The sequence below is a fragment of the Ovis aries genome, chromosome 12 (assembly GCF_016772045.2).
Source record: "Ovis aries strain OAR_USU_Benz2616 breed Rambouillet chromosome 12, ARS-UI_Ramb_v3.0, whole genome shotgun sequence".
NCBI lineage: Eukaryota > Metazoa > Chordata > Mammalia > Artiodactyla > Bovidae > Ovis > Ovis aries.
Window position 1 is genome coordinate 55,269,276 of NC_056065.1, and position 24,170 is coordinate 55,293,445.

General features: G+C 37.2%; 1 protein-coding gene across 6 annotated transcripts in view; it reads left to right on the forward strand.

Annotated features, from left to right (window-relative positions):
- RABGAP1L (RAB GTPase activating protein 1 like) overlaps positions 1–24,170 on the forward strand; it is a 726,671-nt gene that overhangs the window by 440,101 nt on the left and 262,400 nt on the right. For all 6 annotated transcript variants that reach the window (XM_042229119.1, XM_027975891.2, XM_060396625.1 and 3 more), the window contains 2 exons: positions 11,509–11,634; positions 15,145–15,288. In XM_042229119.1, coding sequence (XP_042085053.1) covers positions 11,509–11,634; positions 15,145–15,288 — 270 coding nt within the window. The remainder of the gene's footprint in view (positions 1–11,508; positions 11,635–15,144; positions 15,289–24,170) is intronic.

A 24,170-nucleotide genomic window follows, 5' to 3' on the forward strand; every position in this document is an offset into this window, starting at 1 on the left:
CAGTTATTTAAGATTTTCAACATATAATTTTACTTCAAAAAAATCTTGATGTATGTTACTTCAGGTGAGTCTTAAAGACTTTTGAAGTACTTAGGGTGGTTTGTTTTGTGGTTGATTGCAGAGAGAAGCAGGAATTCCTAGGTGGCACAGTGGTAAAGAATCCGCCTGCCAGTGCAGGAGACACAAGTGACATGAGTCCGATCCCTGGGTTGGGAAGATCCTCTGAGTAGGAAATGGCAACCCACTCCAGTATTCTTGCCTGGAGGATTCCATGGACAGAGGAGCCTGGTGAGCCGGCTATACAGTCCATGGGGTCACAGAGAGTTGGACATGACTGAGCACGCAGAGAGAAGCAGTGAAGCTTAAAGACTGGCTCCATTCAGTGATAACGTCTGTTAGTACAGATGGCAGATCATTATCAGCATTTGTTAATAAACAGTGATTACATCATGCTTGATTCTCAGATTGTACATGTGAGGCAGGTATTTAGTTTTGTATTTCATAGAGCCGTGGATGATGTTTTGATATAAGCTTTTAATATTTATCTCATCATTTCCTCAGTAAAGCAATATTGTTTCCATGGCAAAGCTCCTATACACAGCAAAAATGGATAGTCACTACTAGAGACACACTGTGCTCCAATTTCTAATGTCTGATTTTAAAATATATTGTTCAATGATTTATTTTTATTGTAAGTTGGACAAATCAATTGCATATCAGTGATAATAGATTGTCTAGTTCAGTGAAATCACTGTAACAAGGTAAATGCTTCACTGGTGGCTTAGCAGTAAAGGATCCACATGCAAAGCAGGAGATGCAGGTTTGATCCCTGGGTCAGGAAGATCCCCTGGAGAAGGAAATGGCAACCCACTCCAGTATTCTTGCCTGGAAAATCCCATGGACAGAGGAGCTTAGCAGGCTACAGTCCATGGGGTCGCAAGAGTCGGACACAACTTAGCAACTAAACGACAACAGTAAGTTAAAGAGTCATTTTAATGCTTTTTAAAAAATAGATGGATGCCCCAGTGCTATTAGTGGGGGAACCCACTCTTACAGTAAAGTGAAGCCTGCTAGTGCAGCTCCAGATTGATTTTCAGATCTTGACTGATTTTTAAAATGAATCACAATATAAGCTAAATGGCTTCCCTGGTGGCTCAGAGGGTAAAGCATCTGCCTACAATGCAGGAGACCCAGGTTCGATCACTGGGTTGGGAAGATCCTCTGGAGAAGAAAATGGCAACCTATTCCAGTACTCTTGCCTGGAAAATCCCATGGACTGAGAAGCCTGGTAGGCTCCAGTCCATGGGGTCACAAAGAGTCGGACACGACTGAGCAACTTCACTTTCATAAGCTAAATAGCCAATACAAAGTACAGATAATACAAAAATTTCTTACATTTATCATTTACTATAATATTGAAATCCAGTGCTAATATAGTTACATTTGGCTGCCCCTTGCTTCGGCTTTCACAGTGATCCATTTCTGCATTTTTGTTGGCTTTTACCTTCACAGTTGCCAACTGATTGTCCTGTGTGAGTGACATGCCTTCATTGATAAAGGCAGATTTATTCAGTTTTATTAAAATTATCATAAATTAATATCAAATACTTAGGATTTATTTAGCTCTCTGTGCTAAGAGCTTTGGGGGATACAAAGTTACAGCAGTACCCAGCAGTTTAGTAAGTGAGAGTGAAAGTCGCTGAGTCGTGTCCAACTTTTTGTGACCCCATGGACTATACAGTCCTTGGAATTCTCCAGCCCAGAATACTGGAGTGAGTAGCCGTTCCCTTCTCCAGGGTGTCTTCCCAACCTAGGGATGGAATCCAGGTCTCCCAAATTGCAGGTGGATTCTTTACCAGCTGACCCACAGGGGGAGCCCCTCTTGCTCATCATGGGATATAACTATGCACACCTGAGGGCGTATGCAGGTTTTTACATTCGCAAGGGCCTGAGTGCACAATAATAGTGGTTAATTTTCATGTGTCACTTATATATCAGGGAAGGTCCAAGAGCTGTACATCTATCTCATTCAGTCCTCAGAACGAAGTAGATTGTCATGATCCCTGCTTTACAGAAGAGGAATCTGACACCTGGGGAGGTACTGTAGCATGCCCAAGGTCACAACTAGGATTGGTATTTGAACCTAGGTCATCTGAATCCAGCAGTTAGTAAGGGCATAGAAATTACTACATGCCACAAAGAGCTTTGGGATTAAGACAAAGCTAGAAATGATTTCATCAGCTAAAGTGAATAACAGAGACTTTATGTTCCAAGTGCCATATATGATCAGCCTTAAAAGAAAGTAAAATTTCAAAGACACAGCTGTACTATATAATAAACCCCAACCCAGACATTAACTCTGAGCTTGTGTGCCTTAATTCCTAGGGGAGCCTGGACACTGTAGGCTGTCACTATTTTTGTAATAAAAAGGGTGAGGAACAGAAAGGGGGCATTCTTCTCGTGGCTTATTCTTCCCAGTGATACATAAGAAGTGCTCTCATTTATATGAAAAGAAACATATTTTGCTACTTCATTTGTGAGAGCATATATTTCTGGAAACCATTTTTAACAGTAGAAAGCACTTTGGTAGTAATTTCCTTTCTATTGATTTAATCTCTTTTAGCTTTATATACCTTTATACCTTACCTCTACAATGGGAGTAGTAAATATCTCCTGCATAGTAAGACTGATGAGTGAGTTAAATGAGATTATACATATAAAAAAAAAAGAAAAGAAATTTACTTTTGTAATTTTACCTGGATAAAAAGTTTTACCCATTTCATTTTAATTCTTTCGTGTACCTACCTATAAAAGCACTATTAGTTGTTGATGTGTGAGACATAGTTTCTGTGTTCAAGGAGGGAAAGACCCCTCCTAGGTCACCTACCGCATGCCTATGTTGCCCCTCACATACATCTCCTTTATCCTTGCATGCATGCTAAGTTGCTTCAGTCGTGTCTGACTCTGTGTGATCTTATGGACTGTAGTCTGCTAGGCTCCTTTGTCCATGAGATTCTCCACGCAAGAATCCTGCAGTGGGTTGCCATACCCTCCTCCAGGGGATCTTCTACACCCAGGGATCAAACCTGTTTCTTGTGTCTCCTGAATTGGCAGGCAGGTTCTTTACCACTAGCTTTATCCTTACAACATCCTAAAGTGAGAACCCAAGGTGGACATCTAGCTGCCCCAGTGTTGCAAGATGATTTCTAGGAGGGCTACTTTGCTCTGCCTAATAGAGATCACTAGGGGAATTGGCAGGGCTTGACCGGAAGAGATCAGATAGTGACAGAGAAGAGGGTCCTTGCAGCCCACATTACTGCTTTCAGTGGCATTCAATGAGATTTCCCAGCCCATAGCTCTGTCCATGTGTAGAGCCAAGCCAGTGACCTCATCTGGTCAGAGATACTGGTTGGCAGTTTGTTTGATGTAGATCATCAGTCAATGAGCTATACTGGCCATAGTGCTTGTTCTACTGCTCTGGCCAGGCAGGGAAGCAAATTCACAGGCCCGATACAATTGCTGGTTTAGGCTCCAGTCCTGATCTTCTAGGAAGTTTGGCCAGAGAAACAGAGCAAGTTGCCGTTTGCTTCTTACAGCCCTGATCAGAGAGCAAAGTCAGCAACCTTGCCCAACTGTTGGGCACAGCCTGTCCCACTGTATAACCAGGTAGCCTGAAGGGTCACTCTAGGCAGCCTCAAAGCCCAGCCTTTAGTACCATCAAGCTATGGAGCCCAGCCAGTCTAACCACTGGTGCCACCCTGCCAGGCAACATAGTCTGTGACCTTGCCCATCCAGAGGTGATTGCAAAGCTCAGCTAGTGGCCATTTTGACCATGGTGCACAGCCAGCAGCCCCACCCAAAGAAGAGGTTTGTCCAGATTTATTATAAGTCTGTTTAGTCTCTCAGCAAAAACTCTGGAGGCCAAGAAAGTGTGAGATGATATATTCAACATAGTGGAAGAAAAAAATATCAACCAAGAATACTAGGCTTGGCAAAGCTGAACTTTGTAAATGAAATAGAGATAAATGTGTTCCCCAACAAACAAAAGTGGAGGGAGTTCAGCATCACTGGTCCTGCCTTTCAGGAAAAATTAAAGGGCATCATCAAGCTTAAATAAGGGATGCTGATTTAACATCATAAAAACATGAATTATAAAATTCACTTGTAATATAAATACCCTGAATAGCCATGGAAAGGACTGATGCTGAAGCTCAAGCTCCAATACTTTGGCCACCTGATGCATAGAGCTGACTCACTGGAAAAGACCCTGATGCTGGGAAAGATTGAAGGCAAAAGGAGGAGAAGGTGGGAGAAAATGAGATGGTTAGATAGCATCACTGACTCAGTGGACATGAATTTGAGCAAACTCTGGGAGATAGTGAAGGACAAGGAAGTACGGTGTGCTGCAGTCCATGGGGTCACAGAGAGTCCGACATAGTGACTGAGCAACAGCAATGCTGAATATGTAGTCAGAGTCAGATTTTCTCATGTAGACTGGTAGGACATAATTCACTTACAGCTCTTTTTAAAAAGTATTAAATACCATAACTTTAATACCATAATTTTTATCACATATTTTTAAAAAAGAATGTAATTGTGACATCAATAACTAAAGTGTGAAGTGAGAAGAAACATTAAGTATGAAGTTTCTATACACTATCAAAGTTAAGTTGTTATCAACTTAAAATAGGATGTTATAAGATATTTTATGTAAGGCTCATATTAACCGTAAAGCAAAATCAACAGTAGATTCACAAAAGAGAATCAAAGCATGCCATTACAAAGAGTCAGCAATCACAAAGAAAGACTGCAGAAGCAAGGGTCAAAGAACTCACAAAGAGAAACACAGTTAACAAAATGTTAATAATGAATCCATATCTATCAGTATTAATTTAAATGAAAATGGATAAATTGTCCCAAAAGACATGGAGTGGCTGATTGGAAAAAGAAAAAAAAAAGGCAGGATCCAATAATATGCTGCCCAAAGAGACTCACTTTAGCCTTAAGGATACACATAGACTGAGAGTGAAGGGATAGAATTAAAGTATTTTAAACAAATGGTAACCAAAAGAAAGTAGAGGTAGCTATGCTTATATCATACAAAATAGACTTAAAGCTAAAAATGTTCAAAAGAGATAAAGATAAATAAAATTACGTAGCTTTAGCTAAATTAATCAAAGAGAACACAAATAAATGAGATTATTAAAAAAAGAGCGGACATTACAACTGATACTACAGAAATATAAAGGATAACAAGAGACTACTTTGAAAAACAATAAACCAACAAATTGGATAGCCTAGAAAAAAATGAATAAATTTCTAGCAATACACAAGACTCAAGAAATAGAAAGTCTGAATAGATCAGCAGCAAGTAAGGAGACTGAATCAGGAATCAAAACTTCCTCAACAAAGAAAACCCCAGGACCAGATGATTTTAGCTGCATACTACCAAACATTAAAACCAAACATTTAAAGAATTAGTACGAATCCTTCTCAAACTCTTCCCAAAAAATTGGAGAGGAGAAAAAACTCTCAAATTCATTTTAGAAGGCAAGCTTTACTTTAATATCAAAACCAGAGAAGGTTACTACAAGAAAACTATAGGCCAATATCCCTAATAAATATAGTTCAAAAGTTCTCAGCAATATACCAGCAAACTGAATTGAACAAAACATTAAAAGGATCATATACCATGTTCAAATTGGGATCATGGAAAAAGCAAGAGGGTTCCAGAAAAACATCTACTTCTGCTTTATTGACTATGTGAAAGCCTTAAACTATGTCTATCACAACAAACTCTGGAAAATTCTTAGAGAGGTGGAAATACCAGACCACCTGACCTGTGTCTTGATAAATCTGTATGCAGGTCAGGAAGCAACAGTTAGAACTGGACATGAAAAAAACAGACTGGTTCTGAATAGGGAAAGGAGTATGTCAAGGCTGTGTATTGTCACCCTGCTTATTTAACTTATCTGCAGAATACATCATGAGAAACGCTGTGCTGGATGAAGCACAAGCTGGAATCAAGATTGCTGGGAGGAATATCAATAACCTCAGATATGCAGGTGACCACCCTTATGGCAGAAAGTGAAGAAGAACTAAAGAGCCTCTTGATGAAAGTGAAAGAGGAGAGTGAAACAGTTGGCTTAAAACTCAACATTCAGGAAACTAACATCATGGCATCTGGTCCTATCACTTCATGGCAAATCGATGGGGAAACAATGGAACAGTGACAGACTTTATTTTTTTAGGTTCCAAAATCACTGCAGATGGTGATTGCAGCCATGAAATTAAAAGACGCTTGCTCCTTGAAAGGAAATCTGTGACCAACCTAGATAGCATATTAAAAAGCAGAGACATTACTTTGCCAACAAAGGTCCATCAAGTCAAAGCCTTGGTTTTTCCAGTAGTCATGTATGGATGTGAGAGTTGGACTATAAAGAAAGCTGAGTGTTGAAGAATTGATGCTTTTGAACTGTGGTGCTGGAGAAGACTCTTGAGTGTCCCTTGGACTGCAAGGAGATCCAACCAGTCCATCCTAAAGGCAATGAGTCCTGAATATTCATTGGAAGGACTGATGCTGAAGCTGAAGCTCCAGTACTTTGGCCACCTGATGCAAAGAACTGACTCATTGGAAAAGACCCTGATGCTGGGAAAGACTGAGGGCCAGAGGAGAAAGGGATGACAGAGGATGAGATGTTGGATGGCATCACCAACTGAATGGACATGAGTTTGAGTAAACTCTGGGAGTTAGTGATGGCCAGGCAGGCCTGGTGTGCTGCAGTCCATCAGGTCACAAAGAGTTAGATATGACTGAGCAACTGAACTGAACTGAACTGATGCAAGGATGGGTCAACAAGTGGAAATTATAAAAGTTACGTGTCACATTAGTAGAGTGAAAGATAAAAATCATATGATTATTTCAGTAGGTGCAGAAAAGCATTTGACAAAATTCAGCATCCGTTCTTGAGAAGATCTCTCAACATAATGGATATAGAAGACATGTACCTAAACATAATAAAGGCTGCATATGATAAGCCAACAGCTGACATCATACTCATTGGTGATAGGTTGAAAACTTTTCCTCTGGACATACAGGTGCCCATCCTGTACATGAAAAGGTGCTCAACATCATTAATCATTTTGTATGTGTACGTGAAAATTGCTCAGTTGTGTCTGACTCTTTGCAACCCCATGGACTGTAGCCTACCAGGCTCCTCTGTCCATGGGATTTTTCCAGGCAAGAATGCCAGAATGGATTGCCATTTGCTTCTCCAGGGGATCTTCCCAACCCAGGGGTTAAACCCAGGTCTCCCGCATTGCAGGCAGACTCTTTACGTTAATCATTAATGAAGTGCAAATCAAACCAGAATGCTAGCTATCATCAGAAACACAAGAATTAATAAGTGTTGGTGAGAATATGGACAGAAGGTTTTCCTTCTGCCCTATGGGTGAGAATGGGAACTGCTTCAGGCCCTGTGGAAAACAGAAGGGAGGTTCCTCACAAAGTAAAAAATAGAACTAACATGTGATCCAGTGATTATACTTCTGAGTATTTATCCAAAGGAAACATAAACAAACTCATAAAGATACCTTCACACATTTATTGCAGCATTAGTTACAATAATGAAGACATAGAGACAAAGGATGAGATGGCTGGATGGCATCACCGACTCAATGGATGTGAGTCTGAGTGAACTCCCGGAGTTGGTGATGGACCAGGAGGCCTGGCGTGCTGCAATTCATGGGGTTGCAGAGTCAGACACAACTGAACGACTGAACTGAACTGAAATGTCTACTGAGTGATGGGTAGATAAGAGAGACTATGGAATACACATAGAGTAAAGGAAATCCTTTTGTTGTGACAATATGAATGAATCTTGAGGGCTTTATGCTAAGTGAAATAAGTCAGTCAGAGAACGACATGTTTGCTGTCACTTACATGCAGAAACTTTTTCTTAAAAAAAGAGAAGTTACAAAAACAGAGTAGGTAGGTAGTTGCCAGGTGTGGGGGATGGAATAAATGGATGAGTATGGTGAAAGGGTATAAACTTCCAGTTACTAGATTAATAAGTTCATGGGATGTAATGTACAGCATGGTAAATACAGTTAACAATATTATATATTTGAAAATTGCTCACCACAAAAAATCTCAAAAATTCTCACAGTAAAAAACAAAAATAATATCCATGTGGGGTGAATGGATATAATTATATATACATTTATATATATGTAGAAATATGTAAGTCACAAAAGCCCATAATTTTGTGCATCTTAAACGTACATGCTCTTGTACATCAATTACATCTCAGTAAACTGGGAAAAATTAAATGATATAAACTTACATTATATAACATTAAAAACAGAAAAGTTGTAAATACTGAAAATTAATTAATAATTATTTTGCCATATTCTACTGTTACTTAGACTCTTGAGTCTGTTTGTGTCTGTTTTGTCTGATGGAAATGACATGCAATGATGTGTGTTATACATGCTTCTCAACTCCAGTTTATTTATATTTTCTGTATTTGATGAGTTTTGGTAAAATCCAGCCATTGCTAATGCTAGGTTCCTATCTCCCAGCTTCTTATTAGAATTTTTAATATTATATTTACATTGACAAAACTTTAATTTATTGTTTTTCCTGCCATCATGAAGCCACTAGTGGCCACAAGTGATTATTGTTTATTATTTCCAAAAAATATTTTTATCATGTATCTTATGTTTTACAATATCATCAAATCTAGTCTCAGCCTTCACTCCCTGTTGTTGAGATTTTACTGACATATATTTCATAAACATGTATTGTCTTATCCTTCAAAAGCAAAATACCATTATAACTCTATGTGTGAACTTCCTTTTTTCTCTGTGGTGTAAATGTCTATAAGTATTTGTTGTTTAGCTATATTTTATACATTATTAGGTATTCTCAGTTTTTACATCTTTGAGATTTTTACTAAATTTTGAGTGCTTACCCTGTTTTCTGCCTTAATAATGAATATATTAATTGAAGAGAGAGAAATACCAAGGGAAGCTTTAATTGAACATACTAAACAGATCCCATTTCATCTTTAAACTATAAAGAGAAGGTTGAATTTCCACTTTCCAAAGGATTATACATATTTCCCATTACTTTCTTACTCGTTTTGTTAGCGAGCCTTTTCTGTTTTCACAGGGATTCATTTTTAGTCAGTTTCATGATAAGGCAGTATCTGAGATCCCATGAGAGCTTATTATATCTGACCTTAGTCTTCACAGATAGTCAGTATTGATTCTACCCCAGCTGGACTGGTATTTTATAGGTTTAGTCTATGACTTTCATGTGACCCATGAACTAACTGAAAATCAAAACCTTGACTGTATTGCTGAAGCTAGACCTGAAGGATACTAACTCCAAGGCTACCCACCTGCCAACAAATATAGATGTGTTTTCTTTTTAATAAAGGTTATTAGGGATTTCTTTTTAGGGATCAAGTTCAAAGTTGATATGTATGTGTGAGAGGGACAGTTAAATGGGGAAGGTGGAGGAGAGAGAGGGGAAAGGGGGCCAAGAGATAAAAGACAGAGATGCTTTCAGGGATAGAGGAAGAGAGAATGAGTATGGAATGAATGAATATGAATGACCTTAAGCTCCATACCTAAAAAACACAGTAGAAATTTACATCTCTTGTCATTTTTGTGAATAGTTTATTCTGATCTAGCTCATACTCAGCCATCCCTCTGTTTGCACTGTAACTATAGTGGCATCTAACTCCTCTTTCCACACATCCAGCCTCCCCTACTCCAGAACTTCTGTGTCTATATCAAACTCAAGTTGACTTGCCTATTTCCTTGTCCTTTGGGACAACACTCTACTTTCGCCTCTGTATCCAGGGCCTAGAACAGCGCATGATCTCATATGTTCAGAGATTGCATATATGGATGCTGAAGGGCATTTAAACATTTGCTTTAATGGTTGTACCACATTCAAGGAAATAAGATGAGATAGCAGATGGTAAAATATTCAACTAACCATCACTCAGAAAGAGGGAGAGATTAAGTGAATTAATTTCTCCAGGGCTGGTTACAGTTATCTTACTTGCAGCTTTTTTGTATAGCCATTTTAGTAGAGATCTGAGAGAAGACGAAGAGGCTTAGAATGTGGTAATAAGAGAAGTACTGTGGACTGTATATGTGCACGTTAGTCTCAACTGAAGCTTCAGTGACAGAATTGGTAAATGGGTAGAAAATATAGTGTGCTTACCTTCCAGATAACTGCAAATAAACTGAAAGATGTCTGCTGATTTGAACAGCTGGGGTCAAAGCCAAGCCCCCCAACTCATAGATAAAAAAAGAAATACACAAATATTTAGAGAAGGAAAATGACAAGAGCTAACTGTAATTATTTAACTTTAGCAGATTTTAACTAACTCACATATTTCATGGTTTATAATAGAAAACAGAAGTGGCCAATTTGTGTAGGAACTCTGATAAACAGTTCCATTTCTAAGTGGGTGAATAGAACCCTACTTGATTCAGTTATACAGGTAGGAAGTTAGTCTAACAGAAGTGTCAGATACCATAAACAGCCAAGGTCAGACTTTGAAAGAAATGACATTTAAACTAAATGTTTACATAATAGGTACATCCTACGACCTTGAGTAAGGACAACTTATTCTGTTTGCTTGGTACAGATTCTAGAATATTGAATATGTCCCTCTCTAAATTCTTTCAGCTTTATACTATAATTTAGAGATCTGTTCTTTTGATTTTAGACTTTATTCTCTGTTAAGATAAAAATATCTCTGGAAAGGTATATCAAATTTTGTCATTTAAATCTTAATGAAAGAAGCTCATAAGCTTCTGAAACAGCTGAAAAATGTTTTTTATAGAGAGACAAATAAGGAACATCAAGAAAATTCTGGGAGGACAATATCATACTACCTATCAAAATTAAAAACATTCTGTCCTTTGTCCCAGCAATCCCTCTTTGGGGAACATTATTGAATGCAGAAAGTAAATATACACAGCAGTGTATTTAGAATGCTATCTTTTATGTAGGAAAGGGAAAATAAGTATAATTCTTTTATTTGCATAAATAAACTGACCGGATACACAAGAAATTATTGAGTAATTTTGGGATTATGCAAAAGAGGTAGAGGGCAGATACAGGGGTTAGTTGTTATAAGGATAGAGAGGAGTGGGACTTTTTTTTAACCTTCATATACTTTTACACTGTTTTCATTTTTTGGACATCATCTGACTGTATTACTCATTTTTAAGATGGTTTAATGAGTAAATGAAAGGATGATTAAAATTAACGAAAGAGGGAAATTCATCTCAAATGAGGGAGCTCAAAACTTGGAGCATATATTTTCCCTATGTCTCTGCAGAATGCTGGCTCTGAAGAATTTCATTCCCAAGTGACCTTAAACCACTGATCCAGGGGTCTAATTTATGCAGGAATGTTTCTGACATTCTGGTCACATGCCATTCAGTCTTGTTCTATATATGTATGTTTTCCTGTAGATGCCAGAAGAACAAGCATTCTGTGTTTTGGTGAAAATCATGTATGACTATGGTTTACGAGACCTCTACAAAAACAACTTTGAAGATCTTCACTGCAAATTCTATCAGTTGGAGAGACTCATGCAGGTAAATAAATATTAGGAACTTTTATCACTAAGGGATTTGTTAAGTTACAGAAGAATTCTAAAATTAAACAATAATGATTTATGAAAATCTAGTGGAAAGTTACAGCAAATGTAAATGGATTTGATTTTCACCAATGTCTACAGTGGTCTTAATATCATAAAATATTTAACTGTTTGATGGTTTATAAACTATTTTTATAAAAATAGTCTTCCATTTAAATATTCAACATTAAGAAACTTCTAAGTGTGAATATGGTGAGTTTAGTTAATGAAGAGGGTTCCCAGTATTATTTGTAAAGAAATGACATTTTCATAATAAAAACTGAAATACTTAATATTTTTCTTAGTTTTTCCTAGCACCAGTACTATATTTAGGTTCACAAGTGAGGAACACTTTAAAGAGACAGATATTGATGAAATTAAAAACCACATAAAATATTGTAATATAAGCACATATTTTAAATGTTTTCCTCTGTAATTTCCAGATCTCAAACAATGTTGTTACTATTTCATAATTTATATGATTATATGTATGAGAAATAGGTATTCTTTTATACATATATATATATATATATATCATAAAATAGATGGTGAGCAAGAGCAAAATTGTCTGGTGCTGTTAAAGGATTACTGAGTAGCTTTCAAATTTTACCTGAGGTTGTATGAAAAGAAAGAGAAATCACTCAGTTGTGTCCGACTCTTTGCAACCCTGTGGACTGTAGCCTACCAGGCTCCTCCATGGGATTTTCAAGGCAAGAGTACCAGAATGGGTTGCCATTTCCTTCTCCGGGGATCTTCCAGACCCAGGGATTGAACCTGGCTCTCTTGTATTGTAGGCAGAGGCTTTACTGTCTGAGCCACCAGGGAAGCCGAGGTTGTACAATAAATCTTAAATTTGTAATAACTCCATTAAGCATGTTTATATCGCTTTCTCTGTATGAAGTATTGGGAACCCTAGAGAAAATACATGAATGAATTGATTCCATAGCTGGGGGAAGTAAAGTGGCTGGGGAGGAAGATTAGTGCGATATGGCAGTAGAGGCTACTGGTAGGAGTTAATGGACATGAGCTGTCAGATCCATAGTTGTCTAAAGCGGAAGAGAAGCCAGTGTCAGACTGAACAGGAAGGTGGAAGGCAGAGTTTGCCCTGAGGTTAAGGACAGCTTTATTGAGAGAAGGGAATGCAGAAAGGTATAAGACCTTAACTGTGAAGAAGAAATAAAGGGGGAGGAGGATGTCAAAAAGAATTGTAAGCACCAATGACACATGGGCACTGAGGGGGAAAAAGACTGTGTGGAAGAATCTGGTTCTATATGGACAGTAAGAGCAATAAGCTGTTTTATAGAAATTTAATTCTTCCAAGTAAATGTTTGGTATTCTTCACTGTTTTACCTTTCATTTACAAAAGTTCGTATTTTTTATCAAAGATCAATTATTCTTTAGAGTTTTGAGAGTCAAATAAAAGTACTTGATAAATGAATAGCAAGCTCATAGCATTATGAAGAAACCAAACACATTTTCTGCCAGGGTCCCGCCCCCGTGGATCCAGGGAATTCAAAGTGGGGATGGAGTTGGCGATTAAAAAGAGATTAATTAGAAATTTAAAGAGAGATTAGAGAAGAATAATGTAGTGAAAAAACAGGGGAGAAAAGAGGCTGATACTCCTTGGTTTACACGGAAAGCTAATAAAGTCTCAAGACAAGAGACTTGCTCTGTTCACGTAGGCCCGTGGTGCTGCTTGAATAGCAGAGGGTGCCTTGCCTTGGGCTCCCTCTCATGTGGGTCTTAGAAGTCCGGGCAGAAAAGTGAACGCAGAGAGCCTCTGTGTTCCAAGGGATCAGCCTGAAAAGGAGAGGGAGGGAGAGGGAGAAAGAGAGAGAGAGTCGATACGGGGGAGGCTAAGCTTGTGCAAAAACCCCATAACTTTATTTTCAAAAGGTGCTTGTATACAAAAGGTCTCAGGTGATTTACATTATCTTCTGGCCAAGAGGCCTGTTAACACTTTATGGCTCTCTTCCTTAATGAATGTTAATCTCATTTCCCCTGAAGTGTTTTTCTTTAATCTGCATCACCCTTAAAGCACTAAAGTTACATCCCTATAGAACAAAGGTGCAGTGGGTTATAACAAAGAAAGTACTTAACTCAAAGATCTAACGTTGCTAATACCAGGGCTACTACCTGTTTTTTCTACATACCAACTATATCAACAAATAAAAGATACGAAAACTTGGCAGCAAGTATTGGCTCAACAATGAAACCCTTAATCAGTCCTATTCTAGTGATTTTGACTCCTCAGAAGCCCCTACATTCCTAGGATGTTTTAAGCTTCCTGTGCCTCTCATGGTTGGGAGGCCGCAAACGATCACATGCACAGCTGTAAGAGTCTGGACAAACCTGTCAGGCAGGCTAGAAAGCCATCAGAGGAGTTTTTGGATTGAAACACTCTTATTACGCCCAAGAGACTTATTATCTAAAAGGTCTAAATTAACTTTTTCCAGAAAAAGGTGGGAGGGGGGGACAGCCCCCTGTTAATGTCAGAGGAGTTGGTGAAAGGCATAATACAGTAAAGCAGGCAGACTCTGGTTTTGGGGGTAGATGCTCGAGAAAGTCTAGGGGGACTCCTGAGGCTTGATCCTGCCTTTGCGTTTTGTCAGGCCCCCTTCCTCATGACCTTTGCCACGGGCGGGATTCCCTATGCTGGCTCCTGGCAATTTTCTATTAGCACTTTTTGTTTGTTAATGACCCCTTCAATACCCCATTAAAAGTACCTGATGGGCACATAGGGGTGTTTTTCAAAAAGCATCTTGTATATGAAAAGAAAACTAAAGTGAGCTTTTATATATCTTTGCCTTTGTCTTTCAGTTATTGAAATAGCTATGCTAATACTTTTTACTTTGCCTTTCATGATTTTTAAAAGTATTTATTTGTATACTTTAAGGGGAAAGACCTAGCATTAAGCTTTTCTTTTTAGGAGACATCCCATTTCATACATGATATACTTGTACGTTTTCTATCCTTAATCATTCTTAATATGTTGAAACTAGATTGTTAAAAGTATGACTATCTTTTGGGCTTCACTACCACAATGTACTGAAGTAATACCATACAACCTAAATGACATTGATATTAAACGGTCTTCAAAGAAAAGGTACATTGTTTTCCTGGCTAGTTAGGTGTGAACCCTGAATGGGAATGCTGTGACTTGACCGTGGAGTCACAGTATTCACTAGACTGCAGGTGTTCTCTCATTGCAGGCATTTCCCAAGAAACAGGAAGAGTCAAGTGAGCAAGAGCTGATCTTTGTTATTTGTTCAGAACAAGTCTGTCTTGTCCTTTGTCACATCCCCAGTTCTCATCTCCTGTCATCACTTCTGTGTAGTTACATAAAATTCAGTGAATACTGTAGTAAATTGAGAGTCATCATAGCCAGTTCGTCATAAATCACAGCTGTGGCAGAAAATAGAGCATCCTCAAGTGTTCCTCCCCCTCAATTTTCCACTTTGACTTTCAGGAGCAGTTACCGGACCTGCACAACCATTTTTCTGATCTGAACCTAGAAGCTCATATGTACGCATCCCAGTGGTTTCTCACTCTCTTTACTGCCAAGTTCCCACTCTGCATGGTCTTCCACATCATTGACTTACTGCTTTCTGAGGTAGAGTGAATCCCATCTCTCATATTTTAGCCAAAATAGAAAATAGTCTCTACTTAAAATGGTTACAGTTTTCTTCATTTCCTTTTTTTCTTAAAAAAGAACATTAAGCCAGAAATACTGACCAAAAGGTTCTATTTGAATTTTCAGTCAAGACTACTATAATTTTATTATTTGTGAGAAGTGAAAATATCAGGCATATATAATTTTGACAAAGTAAAATAAGGTAATTAAATTTGTATCATTACATTCACAATAAGCCTGTATCTGTGTAATTATGCATTACTAATATAAAGGATCTTTTAAGTTAAATAAATGAAATCAGGATGGAGTATTTTTAATGGTAATGTAATTATACTCCAAGAGTGAATATAAATGAAAATTTTATGATAATTAAATTCTCATGTCATAAGGGATCTCTTCCTGTATGTTATTTGAGACTCTTACCAGCTAACTGATAAGTGATAAACTAAAGCTTCTATATCATATTTTTTAGACAGAGTATTTCAGAAATTTGTTTGCAGAACTCCTTAGGTATCTATATTGTTTCTTTTTGTTTGTTTTTAGTTCCATAGGTGGCTGTATTTATTTACTTTACTCTTTACTTTAAAGATGTAAGTAATATTACACAGACATGTATCATCTACTGCCCATCAAAATGTTTAATAGTCTTTGCAGTGATGAAAAGTTGCTGGATAAGAACTTTTTTATTGAGAGTATAAATATGTTTAAAAATATAACTGTCTTAATGTAAAAAGCTGGAGTAATCAAAAGTATAAGCCTAATATAATTTAGACAGTTTTGTATTACAGTATTACATTTTTTAGATAAATTTTATAACTTCCTTAAAAAATTCCAACCATTTTAATCACCCCAGAAACTGGAAATTTAATATAAAAATAAGATTTAAAAGATAAAACATAATCTATATAAAGCATAATTGTCATTTTCAAACCTGCTATAGCAGTAACCATGTTATATGCAAACATAGCTGGGTTTTGCTCTTCAAAGGTTCTAGGTGGCAGTTGCACAATATATAAAGGTTGCAGCACATTTTATAAATGCATTTTATTTTGATATAGAAGAGTTGAGTGACTCACTGAGTCACAGAATAAATTCGCAAATTCAGAATATTATAACAGCCAAAGAACCTGCTTGATGAAACATTTAATTCTCCTATTTATTTTACTTACAAATTGGTTTCTAAAATGCCTATTTAAATTAAGTCTAAAGGAAGAATGCAAAATTAGGAGCTAAAACCTTATTCAGAGTCAAAATGATGTGATCACAATATACACAAAACAAATTGAACATTTGTGCTAAAAATTCTGCTTTTCTTGATAATATCAGCAACAAAAATGAAACAATGTCCACATTGGTGTGGTAAATAAACAATTCTGGCTCTTTTAATTCAGTTTAATGCTCTTTGAAAGTAAAAGCAAATTCATTGAGTTCTGTAATCTTAAAACAGATTGATACTAAAAGTTAGTTTTGTTAAGTAAATATGCCTATATCTTACTCATTGCACATTGAGCTGAGTTTAGTATTTCATGGTATTTATAAAAATAGAAAAGTGGAGGTATGACATTTTAACAGTTTTATCTTTATATATAATAAGAGCTTGCAAATACTATCATTGTTTCATTTTTGTTGCTGATGTTATCTAAATATATAACAGATTGGTTTGATGGTGTTTATTATAGAAAAGAGAATGAAATTAATATGCTTAATCATACCAGTTAAATTGGATTTCTTGAGTCAGTTTTGGTAGAGTAGTAACACTGAAATAGTGACTTTGTGAAATTGTCTCTTCCTGAATGGTGTGATTCTTAGCATTGGAGCTCTGTCCACAGGACTTCTGGAACCCAGATTTCTAATTCCTCAGGAAGTTTCATCTTGAAGAGACCTGAATTTCTAATATCAGTTACTAAGAAAGTTAGCAATATTTATGGTAGGGAAAAGAAAAGAAAATTTATAAGCCTTCTCATCAGTTGTCCACTGTGATTCAGAATCATAATCACAGCATTGATGATTAATTAATCTTGATGCTCATTAAAATTAATAAGAGGATCAGAGGTGTTACTTTCTCTTCCCTTAAATATGTACTCTGCAGCTGTTCAAGGAGGTTGGCTAGCTTTCTAAAATATGAAATTGCTTGTAAACACAGCATTACGGAAACCAGGGAAATAAATGATAACATCCCTTAATACAGTAAAATAGACTTTCAAAATAGAGTTTATTGGGAATGATATTATAGTATGCTTCAGGACATTTGTTCTTTCCACTAACTCATCTTTGTCAGAGGATTAATTTACAAAGGAAATTTTTAGATAAACTTTTATTTCCTGCTTGTCTGTGTTTTCTCTTTGCCCCTTTCCTTCTTGTGGTTAATAAAATATTTATATCAAAGCCATTCTTTCATATGGGATCAAATATTCTAAAAGAAGAAACGGCAACATAGTCTTAATTAGAAACATCCATAGGTATTTCTATTATATTCTCTCTGTAAAAAAAAACAATTTAAATATTGATGGTTATGAATTAATATTGAATTACAAGTGGAAGGCTTGGAAATTCTCAGATGGAAAAGTGTTAAGCTTTTGAAGTTCTTTATTCTGACTAAAAAGATACAGAGTGAAAATACTCTGCCCACAGATCCTATTGTGAAATGAGAAAGACAATGAGCTTAAAATTTTACTCTTAGAAAGCATATTGTCATTTCATGGTTTCCTAAGTTAAATGCTTTTAAAGATTTCTTCATTCATCTTAAGATTAAGAACATGAAGTTAAGTAGCAGAAAAGGGAAGAATTTTAGTAGACTTTGTCAATGAATCTGGAATTAGGAAAAACTCCTAGTTAATGATGGTTTTATTTAAAATATTTACCTAAAGCTCAATATGTGGTAAATTGGGTCAATTTCTTTTTTTTGGTGAAGATGGATGGCTATATGATTTGAAACTAGAGTTGAAAATACATTTTCTTATATTGAGATAAATGGAAGAACTCTGTAGATTGACATTTAGCCAATAGTTGAAAAAAAAATTAAGAACAAAATCTATGTTTATTATATACCTCTGTTTATATGGAGGGATAAGAATTAATATAGTGTAAATACTGTTTTTAACCCACCAAGAATAAAACATGGTGATTTTTAACAAAGCAAACATACTAATATAACACATTCCCGAATTAAAGGAGAACACTGTGTATTTCATAAGCCCTTCTTCCCTCCTCTCAGTCATTGCTCCCCTGATGAGTACTGTGGTCTTGACTTTAAATACCATAGATTAGTGTTAATTGTTTGAAGTTTGTTTAAGTGGACTCTTATAATATGAACTCTTTTACATCTCGCTTTTTCATTCATCATATTGTTTGTGAGATTCATCCATATAGTGCCCCTAGGCATTGTTTATTTGTTCCATTGTGTGACTATACTACAGTTTATTTATTCTTCCATTCTATTGTTGATGGGCATTTGGGTCATTTTCAGATTAGGGATATTATGAGTAGTGTTGCTGTGAACATTCTTGAACTTGTCTTTTAATAAACATGTGTATACACTTCAGTGGGTACACAGCTAGAAGTGAAATTTCTGGGTCAAGACATATGTAAGCTAGGGTTTTTGTAGACACTACCAAACAGTTTTTTAAAGTATTGCTTTTTGAGTTGTTTTTATTCAGCAAAAATCTTCCTTGTGAACAGGGACAGATTTTGTTTCATTTTCTTTTGTTTTATTTATTTATTTTTTTTTGTGGGCAGGTCCTAGATCAGATTAGTGTTCATGAACATGAATCAAAATGAAACTCATTTGATGGTTGAAATCATTCACTTAATCTCTAAAGCTGCATACAAATAAGAACTAAGCGCTGGGTCTAAGACCTGAATCACTTTTGTGCTTATATGAGGGAAGTTACCCTGGTGGGGAAAATTCAGCAATGTATTCAATTACAGGAGAAGCACCCAGAGAGACAGCTTGATATTGGAGCTGAGATAGTTGGTTTTTAAGTTAATCTTTCCTATATCACTTTACCGATATATGTATTAGTTTCTTTCTCTGTGAAATGAAGCTAACAATATCTAGCTCCTGGGTTTATTTTAAGGATTAAACGCAATTATGAATATGAAGTGCCTGGCACTCTATCTGCTACGTAGTAAGTATTCACTTAGTAATATTGCCCGCCATTCTGCTCCATTCACCTGTATTATCCTTTTAGATGCTTCTCTGTTTATTTTATAACTAGCTGACTTCAGGGATTCTTAAGAGGGCTTTAACTAGCTGTTGTTTCTTTCTTACCTTCCTAAACATCTTTGTTTTCGCCTCCGTGGAGGCGCTTCTTTGCTAAAACCAAAATTTTAGCCATTGTCCCTAATGGAAAGTTTCTTCTGTTTCTTTTTGACTATAGTGATTCAGTTAGTTTTCCAAAAGTGTTTTTTCTTCCATGGTCTTTCAAAAGATATAAGGAAAACAGTGTTTCTTTTAGTCTTGACAAGATAACTGACAGCTGGTGTTTAAAGTTGACTCTTCCCAGATAGTTCAGTTTTTAGAGTATCAAATACATTCAGATTTATATAGTAACTTGGTATTTCATGAAATTTAAGGAAATCATTGACCCTTCAAATTGGAATATTTTTCCTGCCTCTCCTTTCTTCTTAGGGTGATGAGGAGAAAAAAAAAAATGACAGTATGGGATATATGATTAAATACCACAAAGTGTAATCCCCTTTTCAAAGCACTTTCCTAAAGCTGTTATCTGAAGAATAGATTCATTATATATCCTTACTCTTTGCCTCCACTTTCCTCCCTCAAATAGTGATACATTGAGCTTTTAATTGATACATATATATGTGTGTGTGTGTGTATATATATATATATAAAACATTGTGTAAGATTGAAATGCACTGGTCATAGCAAACACCCTCTTCCAACAACACAAGAGAAGACAGTACACATGGACATCACCAGATGGTCAACACCGAAATCAGATTGATTATATTCTATGCAGCCAAAGATAGAGAAGCTCTATACAGTCAACAAAAATAAGACCAGGAGCTGACTGTGGCTCAGATCATGAACTCATTACCGAATTCAGACTGAAATTGAAGAAAGTAGGGAAAACCGCTAGACCATTCAGGTATGACCTAAATCAAATCCCTTATGATTATACAGTGGAAGTGAGAAATAGATTTAAGGGCCTAGATCTGATAGATAGAGTGCCTGATGAACTATGGAATTAGGTTCGTGACATTGTACAGGAGACAGGGATCAAAACCATCCTCATGGAAAAGAAATGCAAATAAGCAAAATGGCTGTCTGGGGAGGACTTACAAATAGCTGTGAAGAAAAGAGAGGTGAAAAGCAAAGGAGAAAAGGAAAGATACAAGCGTCTGAATGCAGAGTTCCAAAGAATAGCAAGAAGAGATAAGAAAGCCTTCTTCAGTGATCAATACAAAGAAATAGAGGAAAAGAACAGAATGGGAAAGACTAGAGATCGCTTCAAAAAATTAGAGATGCCAAGGGAACATTTCATGCAAAGATAGGCTCGATAAAGGACAGAAATGGTATGGACCTAACAGAAGCAGAAGCAGAAGATATTAAGAAGAGATGGCAAGAATACACAGAAGAACTGTACAAAAAAGATCTTCACGAACCAGAGAATCATGATGTTCTGATCACTCATCTAGAGCCAGACATCTTGGAATGCTAAGTCAAGTGGGCCTTAGAAAGCATCACTATGAACAAAGCTAGTGGAGGTGATGGAATTCCAATTGAGCTATTTAAAATCCTGAAAGATGATGCTGTGAAAGTGCTGCACTCAATATGCCAGCAAATTTGGAAAACTCAGCAGTGACCACAGGACTGGAAAAGGTCAGTTTTCATTCCAATCTCAAAGAAAGGCAATGCCAAAGAATGCTCAAACTACTGCACAGTTGCACTCAACTCACATGCTAGTAAAGTAATGCTCAAAATTCTCCAAGCCAGGCTTCAGCAATACGTGAACCAGGAACTCCCTGATGTTCAAGCTGGTTTTAGAAAAGGCAGAGGAACCAGAGATCAAATTGCCAACATCCGCTGGATCATCGAAAAAGCAAGAGTTCCATAAAAACATCTATTTCTGTTTTATTGACTATGCCAAAGCCTTTGACTGTGTGGATCACAATAAACTGTGGAAAATTCTGAAAGAGATAGGAATACCAGACCACCTAACCTGCCTCTTGAGAAATCTGTATGCAGGTCAGGAAGCAACAGTTAGAACTGGACATGGAACAACAGACTGGTTCCAAATAGGAAAAGAAGTACATCAAGGTTGTATTTTGTCACCCTGCTTATTTAACTTATATGCAGAGTACATCATGAGAAATGCTGGACTGGAAGAAGCACAAGCTGGAATCAAGATTGCCGGGAGAAATATCAATAACCTCAGATATGCAGATGACACCACTCTTATGGCAGAAAGTGAAGAGGAACTAAAAGCCTGTTGATGAAAGTGAAAGAGGAGAGTGAAAAAGTTGGCTTAAAGCACAACATTCAGAAAACGAAGATCATAGCATCTGGTCCCATCACTTCGTGGGAAATAAATGGGGAAGCAGTGGAAACACTGTCAGACTTTATTTTTGGGGGCTCCAAAATCACTGCAGATGGTGACTGCAGCCATGAAATTAAAAGACGCTTAGTCCTTGGAAGAAAAGTTATGACCAACCTAGATAACATATTCAAAAGCAGAGACATTACTTTGCCAACCAAGGTCCGTCTAGTCAAGGCTGTAGTTTTTCCTGTGGTCATGTATGGATGTGAGAGTTGGACTGTGAAGAAGGCTGAGCGCCAAAGAATTGATGCTTTTGAACTGTGATGTTGGAGAAGACTCTTGAGAGTCCCTTGGACTGCAAGGAGATCCAACCAGTCCCTTCTGAAGGAGATCAGCCCTGGGATTTCTTTGGAAGGAATGATGCTAAAGCTGAAACTTCAGTACTTTGGCCACCTTATGTGAAGAGTTGACTCGCTGGAAAAGACTTTGATGCTGGGAGGGATTGGGGGCAGGAGAAGGGGACGACCAAGGATGAGATGGCTGGATGGCATCACGGACTCAATGGACGTGAGTCTGAGTGAACTCCGGGAGGTGGTGATGAACAGGGAGGCCTGGCATGCTGTGATTCATGGGGTCGCAAAGAGTTGGACACGACTGAGCGATTGAACTGAACTGAACTGAAGCTTGACCTAAATCAAATCTCTTACAGTTATACAGTGGAAGTGACAAATAGATTCAAGGGATTGGACCTGACAGAGTGCCTGAAGAACTGTGGACAGAGGGTCATGAGCAGGAGGCAGTGATCAAGACCATCCCTAAGAAAAAGATCTTCAAAAAGGCAAAATGGCTGTCTGATGAGGTCTTACAAACAGCTGAGAAAAGAAGAGAAGCTAAAGGCAAGGGAGAAAAGAAAAGATACACCCATTTGAATGCAGAGTTCCAAAAAATAGCAAGGAGAGATAAGAAAGCCTTCCTCAGTGATCAATGAAAAGAAATAGAGGAAAACAATAGAATGGGAAAGATAACTGATCTCTTCAAGAAAATTAGAGATACCAAGGAAACATTTCATGCAAAGATGAGTACAATAAAGGACAGAAATGGTATGGACCTAACAGAAGCAGAAGATATTAAGAAGAGTTGGCAACAGTACATAGAAGAACTATACAAAAAAGATCTTCATGACTCAGATAACCACTATGTTGTGATCACTTACCTAGAGCCAGATATCCTGAGATGCCAAGTGAAATGGGCCTTAGGAAGCATCACTATGAACAAAGCTAGTGGAGGTGACAGAATTCCAGTTGAGCTATTTTAAATCCTGAAAGATGATTCTGTGAAAATGCTTCACTTACTATGCCAGCAAATTTGGAAAACTCAACAGTGGCCACAGGACGGGAAAAGGTCAGTTTTCATTCCAATCCCAAAGAAAGTCACTGCCAAAAAATGCTCAAATTACCGCACAATTGCACTCATCTCACATGCTAGCAAAGTAATGCTCAAAATTCCTCAAGCCAGGTTTCAACAATACATGAAGTATGAAATTCCAGATGTTCAAGCTGGTTTTAGAAAAGGCAGAGGAACTAAAGATCAAGTTGCCAACATCTGCTTGATGATCAAAAAAGCAAGAGAGTTCCAGAAAAACATCTACTTCTGGTTTATTGACTACATCAAAGCCTTCAACTGTGTGGATCACCACAAACTGTGGAAAATTCTGAAAGATATGGGAATACCACACCATCTGATCTGCATCCTGAGAAATCTGTATGCAGGTCAGGAAGCAACAGTTAGAACTGGACATGGAACAACAGACTGGTTCCAAATCGGGAAAGGAGTATGTCAAAGCTGCATATTGTCACCCTGCTAATTTAATTATATGCAGAGTACATCATGCGAAATGCTGGGCTAGATGAAGCACAAGCTGGAATCAAGATTGCCGGAAGAAATATCAATAACCTCAGATATGCAGATGACACCACCCTTATGGCAGAAAGTGAAGAACTAAAGAGCCTCTTGATGAAAGTGAAAGAGGAGAATGAAAAAGTTGGCTGAAAACTCAACATTCAGGAAACTAAGATCATGGCGTCTGGTCCTATCACTTCATGGCAAATAGATGGGGAAACAGTGGAAACAGTGACAGACTTTTTTGGGGGGGATTCCAAAATCACTCCAAATGGTGACTGCAGCCATGAAATTAAAAGATGCTTACTCCTTGGAAAAAAAGTTATGACCAACCTAGACAGCATATTCAAAAACAGAGACAGTAGTTTGCCCACAAAGGTCCATATAGTCAAAGCTGTGGTTTTTTTCCCAATAGTCATGTATGGATGTGAGAGTTGGACCATAAAGAAAGCTGAGCACTGA